Genomic DNA, 14,958 nt, shown 5'->3' on the forward strand with positions numbered 1-14,958 from the left:
TCACTGGGTAGTCTTTCTTCTTTTAAGCTATGTATATAAATATCTCCCTTACATATTATGGACACAGTTCCTTTGTCAGATACACGCCACAAATATTTTCTTCAGTCTATGAGTTCCCTTTGCATTTTCTTCATGGTATCTTTTGGTAAGTGAAGTTTTAAATTTTAATGAAGTCCAACTGATTCATGCATCCAAATTTTGAAAACATGGTAAAGCAGAAGACAACCTTAAAAAGTCAAAGGAACTACTGAAATTTGAGTATCTATTGTTTAAAGTGGCTGGATATGTGAAGCAGGAGACTACTGTTTATGAAACATTATATCCAACCCCATATAATAAAGGTGTTCAGAAAAACATAAAATATCCTTCCACCATAGCCAGACTGTCGGCAGGAAAGAAAGGCAAACTTCTGTATGATGCCTATAAAAGAGCTGAGAGGCATAGAAGGGATGAACAATTATGGTGAAAGGGCTGATGACTAGTAGTAGAAAGATTCTTGCCCAGGTCCCATGAAGAAGGCTACTGAACAAAGACACAAGGTCTAGGCCAAGAAACCATCTCGACAGCCTTTGCTGAAAGGAGATTAAAGCAAATTGATAGATGCAGGAGGCAGATAAGGGAACCTGCACAGGGTCTTAACCAGGCATGCCCGCAATGAACTGGGGGCCCTCATGCACACTTGGAGAATAAGGTGGAACCACCCGAAATTCACGCCTTATGCACTGGAAGGAGTCTGGCCTCTTCAGCTTGTGTGTGATGGCCTGGTATTCAAACTGTGAGGTGGGAGCCTGTTGGCAGAACCCCCTCTTTCTTTGCTGAGAACTTTCATTTTGCCTAATAAATCTGCCCTCCTCACCCTTCAATATGTCCTCACGTCTATTTTTTCCTGGTCATGAGACCAGAACCTGGATTTTAGCTGAACTAAGGAGCAAAATATCCTGCATCAAAATGAGGTTATAGTCCTGTGTGTGTGCCAATTTTGGAACTGGAAAGGGTACTGGATCTTAATTCTAAATAAACAAATGATATGTGGGCTCTGGCTTTCCTGGCAGAAGGAGATGAGATACAGTTAGAGAGTACTGACATTCTCAGCCCATAGATACATGTCACCACAGGCCACAGATACTCCTGTGATAGCCAGGTCTCCAGTTCTAACACCTGCTAAAGTAAAGCAAAAATACACCCAAATGAAAGTCACCAAATGTCACCTCTGGCCAAAGATATCAATTTAAATAGTCAGAAGATAGTTTACTTTTTTTATAAGCAGCTTAAAGGGACATTGTAGTGGACATTATTGTAGCCTACGTATCACTCATTTCCTTTCTCCCTTCCCTAAAGAACTCTACGTCTGTCCGCTTTCCAACCCTTCCCCCACAGCTTACTTATGTCCAGGGTGCTAACTCCAATCTCAACTCCAGGGAAATGCTTTGTTATCTAAGATAATACCAATCCCCTTGTCAACAACTGTTCACAAGTGACCATAGAACTCTGAGGTCAAAGGTTTCCTGAGACCTTCTGGGGGAAAAAAAAAACTGTACTTTAATTGGGAGAATTCCCTCTCTCCTCCAGTACATAACTGAGAAGCCACATAAGCTCTAGTACTAGAAATTAGCTTTGGAGTAAAACAGGCACTTACAGGGGAGAACAGAGAGATAAAAAGAACCCAGTTTTTGTTTTTGAGACAGCGTCTTGCTCTGTTGCCCAGGCTGGAGTGTAGTGGTGCGATCTTGGCTCACTGCAACCTCCGCCTCCCAGGCTCAAGGGATTCTCATGCCTTAGCCACCCAAGCAGCTGGGATTACAGGTGTGTGCCATCACACCTGGCTAATTTTTTTGTATTTTTTAGTAGAGACAGGGCTTCACCATGTTGGCCAAGCTGGGCTTGAACTCCTGGCCTCAAGTCATCTGCCCGCCTCAGCCTCCCTAAGTGCTGGGATTATAGGCGTGAGCCACCACATGTGGCAAGAACCAAGATCTTGACATCACTCTTCTCTTGTATTAGCCAATCCTGATAGCTGCCTTCCCTCTGAAATTGCAATTATGTGAGCCAGTAATATTTTGTATTATTGAAGTCAATTTGTATAGGATTTTTGAAAAATTATAGGCAAAGCACCCTAAATAATAGAATATCCTACTTAACATTCAATGCCTTTACCTTAGCTCTAAATTCTTCCTCTGTTTCATTTAAGCTTTCATGCTCAGTTATAACCATGCAGTGGGATGAAATAAGAGTAAGCAGAAGTTCAAGTTTCACACACAAAACAGGAGAATGTATTTATGTTTTAAAGTCTTAGTTCTAAATCCAACAGACCATGTGATTTCCTAGTATCGCATTATAGGTTAACAACAGCTAAAGAGCAAGAAAGATGCTCAGCAAATTTCCCAAATTTAAGCATCGATTACTGAAACAAGCTCTTGTAATACAAACTCAAAATGAATTATAAGATGTGTGTGGTGGTCACATGGCCTAACAGAGAAGACTGCTTTTTATTCTTAGTACCATCTAAACGATGCTTAGGTCCTACTTGTCAAGGTAATTTTCACCCCTTGGTGAGTATTCCAATCTCTATGACAGATTAATCATTTCAAATAGCATTCTGTTAAAAGTGCAGTATTCTAAACTGATGACTAAAAGTATCATTTTCTTAGAGAGATAAAATTCTCTAATGCATGTAAGGATCTAGATTCTAGGTCCAGATTAAAAACTAATGATGATATTTCACAAGAACCAAAACTTTCAATTTGGTCTTTTTGCTATAACCATTGATAAATTCTAATATATTCATTGTGAAGATCCAATAACATACAGACATGCTTTAGAGATATTGAGAGTTCTGTTCCAGATCACCACAATAAAGCAAACATCCCAATAAAGCAAGCACATACTTTTTTCGGTTTCCCAGCACATATTAAGTTTACACTATTACTGAAGTCTATAAACTCTGCAGCAGTACTGCATCAAAAAAAATCTACACACCTTAATTAAAAATACCTTATTTCTAAAAATGCTAATGATCATCAGCCTTCAGTGAGTAATAATCTTTTAGCGGGTAGAGTCTTGCCTCGATGTTGATGGCTGCTGACTGATCAGAGTGGTGGTTGCTGAAGGCTTGGGGCAACTGTGGCAATTTCTTAAAATAAGACAACAATGAAGTTTGCTGCAACGATTTACTTTTCCTTTCATGAAAGGGTTCTCTGTAGCATGTAATGCAGAACTTCCTTCAAAACTGTAGGCAATCCTCTCAATCTCTACCACTGCTGTATCAACTAAGTTTACGTAATATTCTAAATCCTCTGTTGTCATTTCAACAATGTTCAAAGCATCTTCTCCAGGAGAAGATTCCATCTCAAGAAACCACTTTCTTTCCTCATCCATTAAAATCATTTCCTCATTAATTCAAGTTTTATCCTGAGATTGCAGCAATTCAGTCACATCTTCACGGTCCACTTCTATTTCTAGTTCTCTTGTTATTTCTACCACATCTGCAATTACTTTCTCCAATGAAGTTTTGACCCCTCAAAGTCATCCATGATGGATGGAAAGTTGGAATTAACTTCTTCCAAACTCCTGTTAATGTTGATATTTTGACCTCCCATGAATCGTTTATGTTTTGGACAGCATCATATTATAGAATGGTGAATTCTTTCCAGAAACTTTTCAATTTACTTTGCCAGATTCATCAGAGGAATCACTATGCATGGCAGTGATTGCCTTATAAAATGTATTTCTTAAATAATAAGACATGAAAGTCAAAATTCCTCCTGGATCCATGGACTGCAGAATGAATGTGTGTTAGCAGGCATGAAAACAACATTAATTTCCCTGTACATCTGCATTAGAGCTCTTTGGTGACTAGGTGCGTTGTCAGCATGCAATAATATTTTGAAAAGTATCTTTTTGTCTGAGCAGTGGGTCTTAACAGTGGACTTAAAATATTCAGTATACCATGCTGTGCACAAATGTGCTGTCACCTAGCTTTATTGCATCATGTATAGAGTACAGGCAGAGTAGATTTAGCACAATTCGTAAGGGCCCTAAGATTTTTGGAATCCTGGCTTCAACATAAAGTCACCAGCTACATTAGCCCCTAACAAGAGAGTTAGCCTGTCCTTTGAAGCTTTGAATCTAGGCACTGTCTTCTTCTATCAAAGTCATTGGTGGCATCTATCTTCCAATAGAAAGCTGTTTCATCTACATTGAACATCTATTGTTTAGTGTAGCCACCTTCATCAATTATCTTAGCTCAATCTTCTGGATAACTTGCTACAGCTTCTCCATCAGCACTTCCATCAAGGTGAAGTGCTGCTTTACCTTGCACTTGGAGACAGATTCTTTTCTTAAATTTCATGAACCAACCTTTGCAAGCTTCAAACATTTCTTCTGCTGCTTCCTGACCTCTTTTAGCCTTCACAGAATTGAACAGAGTTAGGGCCTTGCTTTGGATTAGCTTTGGCTTAAGAGAATGTTGTGGCCGGTTTGATCTTCTATCCAGACCACTAAAACTTTCTCCATATCAGCAATAAGACTGATACCAGCCTTAAAAGTGCTAATCTGTGAACATACAAATTAAACCAGCCACATGGTTTTCTTTCTTATCATTTGTGTGTTCACTGAATAGCACTTTTAATTTCCCTGAAGAACTTTTCCTTCTCATGTACAACTTGGCCAACTGTTTGGTGCAAGAGGCCTATCTTTCAGCCTATCTCAGCTTTCAATATGCCTTCCTCACTAAGTTTAATCCTTTCTAGCTTTTGACAGATGCGCAACTCTTCTTTTCACTTGAACACTTAGAGGCCATTGTTGGATTATTAAAGGTATAATTTCTTTAGGTTTTTATTTTTTTGAAGCAGGGTCTCACTCTGTTGCCCAGACTGGAGTGCAATGACACAACCACAGTTCACTGCAGCCTCAACTTCCCTTGGTTTAAATGATCCTCCCACTTCAGCTTCCCGAGTAGCTGGGACCACAGGTACATGCCACCACGCCTGGCTAATTTTGTATGTTTTGTAGAAATGAGGTTTCACCATGTTGTCCAGGCTGGTCTCAAACTCCTGGACTCAAGTAATCCTCCCACCTCGGCCTCCCAAAGAGCTCAACTCAATTGGGCTAATTTCAATACGTTGTGTCTCAGGGAACAGCGACGTCTGAGGAGAGGAAGAGAGATGGAGGGAATGGCCGGTTGGTGAAGCAGTCAGAACACATACAACATTTGTAAATTATGCTCACCGTCTTATATGGTCATGGTTTGTGGCACCCCAAAGCAATTACAATAGCAACATCAAAGATCACTGATCACTATAACAGATATAATAATAATAATAATGAAAAAGTTTGAAATATTGCTAGAATCACTAAAATGTGACACAGAAACATGAAGTGAGCACACGCTGTTGGAAAAATGGCACCAACAGACTTGCTCAATGCAGGGTTGTCACAAACCTTCAATCTGAAATTAACAAATGCAATATCTGCAAGGCACAATAAACAAAGTATAATAAAATGAGGTATGCCTATATCTAAAGATCATTGAAATAAGTGGCCCATATACTGAATAATGATGGGGTGACCATCATCCACAAGCAATCTCCCAAAAGTAATTTCAATGTGCAAGTTTGGTTTCTGTCATGCTAAGCATCCTAACATAAAGCTTTCTGTCTACTGAATACACTGTACCAATATGTTCAGTTTCTCTATGCTAGGTGTTAGGAAGGTGACAACTTAAACAATTTTTTTATTTTGAGGAGAAATGCCATAAAATTTATCAGTGTGCATCAGGCAGAATCACAGTGATTGCCCCAACTTTTCAATGGGTCTCCAGTACTTATATAAAAGGGGAGGGAGAGGCTGGGGGTGGTGGCTCAAGCCTGTAATCCCAGCACTTTGGAAGGCTGAGGTGGGCAGATCACGAGGTCAGGAGACTGAGACCATCCTGGCTAACATGGTGAAACCCCGTATTTGTATTTTTTGTACTAAAAAACACAAAAAATTAGCCAGGTATGGTGGCACGCGCCTGTAGTCCTAGCTACTTGGGAGGCTGAGGCAGGAGAATTGCTTGAACCCAGGAGGCGGAGACTGCAGTGAGCCAAGATTGTGCCACTGTACTCCAGCCTGGGTGACAGAGCGAGACTCCAATTAAAAAAAAAAAAAAAAAAAAGGAGGGAGGGATGGGGAATATAGGTAATTCTGCTGAAGGGCAATACATGGGTTACTAGGGAGAATGAATGGATTGAAGAACAGAGATTAACTTGGGTTTTCTCCCTCTATTTTCTTATTTTTTAACTTTTATTTAGGTTCAGGGGTACATATGCAGGTTTGCTATACAGGTAAACTCATGTCATGGGGGTTTGGTGTACAGATTATTTTGGGTGACCCCTTTAAAACTTAAACTAGAAACAACTGCTAAACATGAAAATATTTTCACAATGTTTTGCACTAAACTATACCTGCTGCTTTATTATATCATGAAAATATTCAAAAGAGCTTTGGAATGGCCAATAAATCGCATTTAAAATGACAGCTCCTGGTTACAGGAGGGTCCTCATTAGAAACTATTTAGGACATTAAAATGTGTGGTGTTTCCTTGGTTCTTGATTTGTAAAAAGTGCATTGTAAACACTTATAAAAACAACTATAAAAAGATCTTCACGAGATGATACTAAGGAAATTTTTGAAGATTATTCTTTTAATAATAGTATTTAAAAATTTTAAGTTGCAATTATATATATATATATATTTTTAAGAGTCCTATCTCTTACAGATACATATGGAAGAATTTATCATTGAGTAGGACATGTCTTAAAATAATCCAGTGAGGCAGGAAAAGGGGATATGCCGCTAACTGTAGAAGTGAGGTTATGGATATTTGAGGGTTCATTATACTATTTTATCTTCTTTTGTGTGTTTGTAAGAGTCTGCATATTAAGTTTTAAAAGCTTTTCACAAAAATAAGAATTAAAAGCAGAATTGTTCGGTGGATTTTTCTTAAAGTTTAAAATATAACACAACCATTCTGAAATGTGATTGTATTTTTTTCACTTTTAACTGCTTTATTGGGGTATAATTTACATCTACACAGTTCACCTACCATAGGTGTACAGTCTATTGATTTTTAGTAAGTTTTATGGTTGTATAATCATAGAAACAATAATTTAATTTTAAACCAGGAGAATTTTTTTTTAGTGTTAGGAGAAGAGTGTTTTGTTGTTGTTGTGAAACAAGGATCTACTTAAACAATGGTTAGGACAACAGCTTAGCTGTTTTAGAACCATGTCTATTTTTCTCTTCTTGAAATACCAAAATAATTTAAAAAAAAAACATTTATCAGCAACTAGATTTTGTGACTAAATCTATCCTTCTTCCTCCATCTTTACTGATATATTTCTTCCTTGCCAACATTTTTTCCTCTTTTCCATGTATCTTCTCCCTTGGCAGACGGCCACTGCCAGCAGCAGCGGGCAGATGCAAGATCTGAATCGACTCTTCTGTGTTTCTAAAGCTAGGCCAGTGCAGCTCCAGGGAGGGATTCCACTACCCATCTGAGGTCCCCTTGGGAATGGCAGAATTATAACTTATCTTTCCCATTTCTGAGGAAGTGGGAAAAAACCTGAATCCCTAAAGCAGGGCTGAATACCACTGCACTCTCAGCTAAACTGATTTTTGGCTGCTCCACTATCATTTCTACCCAGGCTTCAAGGTGTTGGGGTAAGTGATCCCCCACTTAACAATGGCTTCTAGTATTTGTTTCTATAGGAATTGTTCTGTGTTTACTTCAGTGTCAGCTCTAGAAATCAGCATTTATGCTTTCATTTTCAAATGTCCAGCCTCAATGGAAAAAGAAAAGTTGATTTTTTTAATGAAATCCTATATGCTTTTCATGTGGGTGAAAAGATAACTTTAGAATAATTCACTTTGGATGCATAACACTAATACATAATAGTATTAATATATAACAAATAAAATATACAATTAGCAATTGATATTCTTACACTTAAAAAAAGGTCAGAAAAGTTTTGTTTGAAGGTTTAGCATACTATAAATAAAATATATGAGAATTTACAATCACTAATAATGCTCATATTTCAATGTTTTATGCACTTAAATCAAATACTTTGGGAAATTATATCTAGCTGGACACTCATGGTCATCACCGATAAGGTATCACAATAGAATGTGCATCATACATAGAATCATTATCCAAACACTTTACAGTGTGTGAAAGGAGGTGCTATTAAAAATTATGCCAGGACACAGGTATACACCAAAACTTTCCCAGGCTAACTGGAACACAAGGTAACTCTAGTTATAAACACATCAATGCAAAAACATTTAAGATTAATGGGATTGAGGTACATTCCCAGTTCTTAAGGGGCTATCATCAATTCTTCAATTGTTCTTCCCAAGCTCCTACTTCTGGAAAGCATTAGCCATTAGTAAGGGAAAGAAGCCAAAGGAATCTCTTTTATAATTTTGTCCCTTGAACTGGGATAATATTTTACCTTTGTACCACAAACATTCTTATCTTTACATTTATATCTCACTGAACTATGAACTTTAATGAATACTGAATTTAGCAAAACAGATTACAATTCATCAAATGAGAATTATGACAATCACCAAACTGTGAAAGTTGGGGAAAAAATCAAATTCTAGGGAAGACATACTGTCATTTGCAACTGGACAATTTAATTTTTTAAGATACAGTGCCAAGAACTTTTATCACTATAAAATATCAACAACAATTTTGAGACTCAGATTATTGAGTAACTTAAATTAGAAATCCAAAATAGAAAGAGTCCACCTGGAGGGGCTCCCCAAAACTATTGATAACATTTAGCTAGTCCTAGAATTTAAATAACATTTCAATTTTCTTTAAGGTCTCTTCGCACTAAAAATGTCACAATTAAAATTCTCAGCAGTACTTACGTCCGTGAGCGTTAAAACCAAAATCAAACTAAAAACTTAAAAACCACTGAAATTTATAAACCAGAAGGATTTTCCACTTTAGTAAAGAGATTATGATAAAATATGGCACAATTTTATGAACTTATTAGTCCAACTAAATGAATTTACATTCTGCAGCGCTTCAATAATTGTAGAAGTTGGAGCACTGCCCAAAAACAAAATGGGTTTTTTTTTGGGGGGGTTGGTTTCTATGCAGAAGCCAAAATGATTTACATTTAAAATTAAATTACTGAATAAAATACATGGCATGAAGCTAAAATGGTTTATAATAGGTGAATAGTAGTGATGTGAATTTCCTTCTCAGAAACGAGAAATATATATGCTAAAACTATTTCTGAATGAACTTCCAAAACTATTAACATCATTCATTTAAATACTTTGATATCAAGATGGCCCCAGCTTAAACACTGGTTCTGACAGTTTATTCCATTTATATAAGATATCACAAGGAGAAATTTAGAAACATTCTGATGAACCCAAATGAGAAACCTCAATATAGCTTTTCAACTAATATTTAAAGCAAACCATCTGAGGACACCATCAAATATGCTTCTTTTTTCCTAACTCATCACTACTATTACTACTATTTTATATTTTTATTTAAAATTAGCAACTCTATTTGCAAAAGTATCTATTTTCAGGCATCCTCGCTTAAGAAGCCCTCAGCAGGAAAGACTGTGCAATCACATGCAATTACAGATGGAAATGACACTCAAATTTATCTATGGTATTTGTTTCCCAAAGCCAAAACAATGTTTCCCTCAGCTATATTTCACCATTGGTTTGATCCTGTAAGACAAAAATAACTTCAGTTTCTTAATATCATCTGTAAGAATGGGAGAAATTTGAGCAAATCATTATTAGTCATGCTGGCAACAACAACAAAAAAAAGTCATTTTGCCAGACAAACAAGAGGTCAGAGAAACCAACACAGAAATGGACCTGAAGTAAGCTATCAAAAGTACAAGAACAATTTAAAAATGGTAATAAATATAAATGGCATCAAAAGACTATCATTAAATGTTGAATTACAGTGCACCACAGAGACCCAATTCAAAAGATAAGAAGTTTCCATGTTTTCTCTCATTGTTGAGTTTTAAAATATTATAATCCCTAAGATTTGATAAAGATAGACATTTAACAACTGTCCAGCATCTACCTATGACTTTGAGGAGACTCTGTATCTGGGTTTACAGCTCATTCATTTATTCATTCACCTACAGTACACTAGGTACTGTGTTATTTGTAGAAATTAAAGCCTAAACAAGATAGAGTCCCTTTCTGCTCTCAGGGGTCTGGTAGGAAAAAATAAATAGGAATTTTAATAAATCATGTTAAAACCTAAGATAGGGTAAGTTCAGGTGCCACAGGACACACAGGAATCAAGGAAACTTCAGCCACCTCTAAACTGAGTACTGAAGTTCTAGGAAGAATTAGCTAAAGTGAAGATGGAAAGAAGAGCAATCAAACACAGGGAACTCTGAGTCCAAGGGCTGGAGGTGGGGCAAGCAGCCCAACAGACAGATGGGAGAGGCTGGCACTTTCATAAACCAAGTACAGCTGAAGAACAGACGTAGAGGCATGAGTGAAAAGTGATGAAACTAGAGAAGGACAGGCAGATTCCAAAGTTCGTATATGATGCTGAAGTATTCTGAGGAAGCTTGAAAGCGAAGCCAAGTAAATGTGTGAATGCTGGGTGGGCTCATTTGTCTCCCTGATACCTGTCCCCTAGCATCATCCTCACTGCATAGTGATTCTAAGTGATGTATCAGCAACATTATTAAATGCCATGGGCCTTTCTCTTAAGGCAGGGGTCCCAGTCTGTAAAATGAGTTTGCTCAGCACAGTTGGTAACCCTGGGTTTCTGTGGGCCTATGCAAGGAATGGAGTCTTCAGTTCAGCACTGGGGCTACCTTTCCCTTGCCTGCTGCTTCTGGCTCTCTCACCTACCCATGCTCTTGAAGAATATCTGCCCCTCTGCCTCTGGTTGAAGGCTATCTGAAAGTAACGCCAGAATTAAATAGGGACCATTAGGAGGCTTCTGCACACTCCAAGTTTCTAAAATGTGAAGTGAACCACAACTACAAAGATGCAGAGGAAAGGCAACTGGCGAGTTGCCAGGAAGTGCCTGGAAGCCACCAGGCCACCAGAAGGCACAGTTCTTAAAACTTGCTAATAAGCTCATTATATCTGGCTATAAGAAGCGGTATGAGGTCCACAGTTTATGAAAACATTTTGTCAGTTTTTTGGTATATGGGAAGATGAAGAAAACACCATGTGAAAAATGAGGTGTGCGAGGAAAGACTCCCTGCTGTTTGGGAGAATGGAACCTTTTCCAAGTTTTTGTGGACAAATTTTCAAGTGGTTTTCCTTGGTGGTCAAACTTTGGAAGCTTCAGAGAACACATCGTGATGGGGTCTGGTTTTCTCCCCTCCTCTTTCACGATGATGGGGTTTAGTTAGTGCACACAGGGCTGTGTGGTGAGAAAGCATAGCAAGAGGTCATGTGTGTGCGTGTGTGGGGGGCCAGAGGGGCAAATAACAGAAGAGCACAGAAACAAATCTTTTAAATTTCCTGGCACAGCCACATTAAAAAGTAAAAATAAATAGGTGAAATTAACTTTAGTAGTATATTTTATTTAACCCAACCTAGCCAAAATATTAGCAATTCAATCTGTAATTAAATTTAATGTTATTAAAAATGTAATTAGTATAAAAATTATCAGATTATCAGATATTTTATATATTTACAAATTATATATATTTATAATATATATAATTTAATATGTATTTACATATAAAATTATTATCATATAATTATATTTATATATAATTATATAATATATATATTTTATATATTATATATTATAATATATAAAATATATAATATGTAATTATATATTTATATATAATTATATAATAAATTAATATAAAATTATATGTATAATAAATTATATATAATATAATTTAATTTAATATGTATTTATATATAAATACATATATATTTATACATAAATACATATATATTTATACATATATTTTTTTCATACACGTCTTCAAAACCCAATGTGCGTTTTACACTTATAGAACATCTCAATGTAAATTAGCCATATTTCAAGTGTTCAGAAGTCACATGTGGCCAGTGTCTACCACATTGGACAGTGCAGGTTTCAAGTATTTTAACCAGACATTCCACCCGCCTTATATCATAAGGCCATCAGAATACATAGACATTTTTCTTGTAGCAAAAGCAGCCAGCCTAGATTAAGTGGAGGCTCTCACTGCTAGGAGATGCTAGTTTCAACAGGCTCATGCCAGAATGCCCAGGGGCAGAGTATGAAATATACAGTGACAGGGGCGGGGTCAAGGGCGAGGTCAAGTGGCAGAAGTGATGGACTTGTATCTTAAACCTATAGCTCCCCATTATAGGAACAGAACTATTCCTGATGTAAAGTCTGTTGAGGTCTGCTTTCCAAAAACACTTTTTTCCATCCACTCCTATTATTTCAGACTAAAGGTCTGGGAACAAAGGAACACATCTGCCCATCCTTGCTGCTGTGAGATTGCAGGAAGCAAGTCTTCAGCCTTAGTTACCTCATCTGGGAAATGGTGGAAAATGCAGAGCTGCTAAGTGCTGTGCCTGGCCATGGGCCTTTGTAATCTTTCTCACTGCCTCTTGGATTTACTGTTAGGATGAGGTGCCATACTTCTCTGGAACTATAAAGGATGAAAATCATTCCATGGCTTGCTTCCCAAAGCCTTTAGAAAAAAAAAAAAATCCAGCCGGGTGCGGTGGCTCACGCCTGTAATCCCAACACTTTGGGAGGCAGATGTGGGAGGATCACCTGAGGTCAGGAGTTCGAGACCAGCCTGGCCAACATGGTGAAACCCTGTCTCTACTAAAAATACAAAAATTAGCTGGACATGGTGGCACACACCTGTAGTCCCAGCAACTCGGGAGGCTGAGGCAGGAGAATCACTGGAACCCAGGAGGCAGAGGTTGCAGTGAGCAAAGATTATGCCATTGCATTCCAGCCTGGAAGACAGAGCAAAACTCTGTCTCAAAAAAAAAAAAAAAAAAAAGAAAAAAAGAAAATAAATAAAATCTAATCTCCCTTTAATGGTCTTTGAGGCCCTACATGATCTGGTAGAACTTAGGTCTCTGCCCCAACTCTAATGTTACACTCATTTCATCTCCCTCTCATACCACATTAGCCATTGCCTTTTCCTCTGTCATTCTAGTCTCCTTCCTGCCCCAGGGCCTTTGCACCATGCCAGGGCACACTTCAAGCTCTCTTGTGTCTCATATTCCAAGTCTCAAGCTCCTTTTCCAACTGGGCCTCTCCAGACCACAGTGACTAACACAACCATTCCCCTGCACTTTACCTGCACCATCGGATCATGTTTTCCTTCCCCCACCCATTCTATTTTACCTGTTTGCTTATTTGCAAATTGTCTGTCTTCCTCACTAGAACTTATTCTCTGTGAGGGCAGTGGTAGCCTCTGCCTCCAGTGCCAATGACAGCATCTGACACCCAGGAGATATTCAACAATTATTTCGTGATTATGTGATAAATGGATGCTACGAAAATACAGAGTTTCATCATTAACTACTACAGCAAATCATATTGTAGGGAGTTATTTTCTATCATATTTTATTGAGAAAATTATGCTAAGCTAAATAAGCCAGTCAAAAAAGGACAAATATTGTATAATTCCACTTACATTAGGTACCTAGAGAAGTCAAATTCACAGAGACAGAAAGTAGAATGGTGCATGACAGGGGCTGGGGGTAGGAGGAATTAGGAGTTAAGTGTTTAATAGGTACAGATTTTCAGTTTTTGCAAGATGAAAAAAGTTCTGGAGATGGATGGTGGTGACATGGTTGCATAACAATGTGAATGTCTTAATGCTGCTGAACTGTACACTTGAAAATAATTAAGATGATAAATCTAATGTGCATTTTATCACCATTGAAAACTGCTACAATGATATACACTTATCAAACAGACACAAAGGATATGGCGGCACCTGTTGCTGGTGGGGATGGAGGAAGGGTCCTCAAACTACTGGAAGAAATGTGAATTATTTCCATCTTTGGAAAGCAATCTGGCAACATTTCTTAAAATAATTTGACTCAGAATCTTAATCTAGAATCCTATTAAATGCAATAAATGTAGGAATATGCATACATATAAAGCATCTTCTGAGCAGCACTCTCTTTCCACTAAACTGTGAGCCACATGTGGGAGGGGTCCATAGCACACAGATTTCTTGATTCCTGTGGGCCGCGAATTTACTGGACAAGTAAAGCAACATCACAACATAATTAGCTGTCATATAATCCCCTGCTATACTTAAAGGATAGACATTTTCTCTTTCTTCCTCATTGTTTTTCTCTAAAATTTTACAGAAAATATTTTCTTACAGAAGCAGGGGAAAGACTACTTACTAAAAAACTGGTTAACCAATGCAAATGTATCATCAAATCAACTTCTCTTTAGGATAAGAAATTTCAAAATCTATTACAAAGAGAAACAGTTTGTATATATAAGAAGCCGAGGTATATGAGTGAGTGAACTGCTATCACATTAAGCTTCAAACATTTGATTTTCCAAGACATTTTGTCAAATCAAAAGTTTTATGTGTACTCAATGAGACTAACTTAACACACAAAAATAATATTAAAATGATTCTAATAAAGGTAGGAATGTTAATTGGTTACAGGATGGTTACTATTTTAGGTGGCAGGATTTCTTCATACTTTTCAGGTTTTTTTTTTTTTTTTTTTTTTAATTTTTAGAGACAAAGTCTCACTCTGTCACCCAGGCTGGAGTACAGTGGTATGATCATAGGTCACTGCAGCCTTGAACCTCTTGGCTCAAGAAATCCTCCTGCCTCAGCTTCCTGAGTAGCTAGGATTATGGGTGTGCGCTACCATGCCTGGCTAATTTTTGTTTTTTATAGAGATGGAGTCTTGCTATGTTACCCAAGCTAG

General features: G+C 37.5%; 1 protein-coding gene across 1 annotated transcript in view; it reads right to left on the reverse strand.

Annotated features, from left to right (window-relative positions):
- Nucleotides 1–1,837: 1,837 nt before the first annotated feature.
- The window catches only part of NR3C2 (nuclear receptor subfamily 3 group C member 2), a 206,703-nt gene continuing 193,582 nt past the window's right edge, over nt 1,838–14,958 (reverse strand). The window contains 1 exon segment of the mRNA NM_001132477.1: nt 1,838–5,144. Within this exon segment, the coding sequence (NP_001125949.1) occupies nt 5,128–5,144 (17 nt within the window). The 3' untranslated portion in view covers nt 1,838–5,127.

The sequence above is a fragment of the Pongo abelii genome, chromosome 3 (genome assembly GCF_028885655.2).
Source record: "Pongo abelii isolate AG06213 chromosome 3, NHGRI_mPonAbe1-v2.0_pri, whole genome shotgun sequence".
Taxonomy (NCBI): domain Eukaryota; kingdom Metazoa; phylum Chordata; class Mammalia; order Primates; family Hominidae; genus Pongo; species Pongo abelii.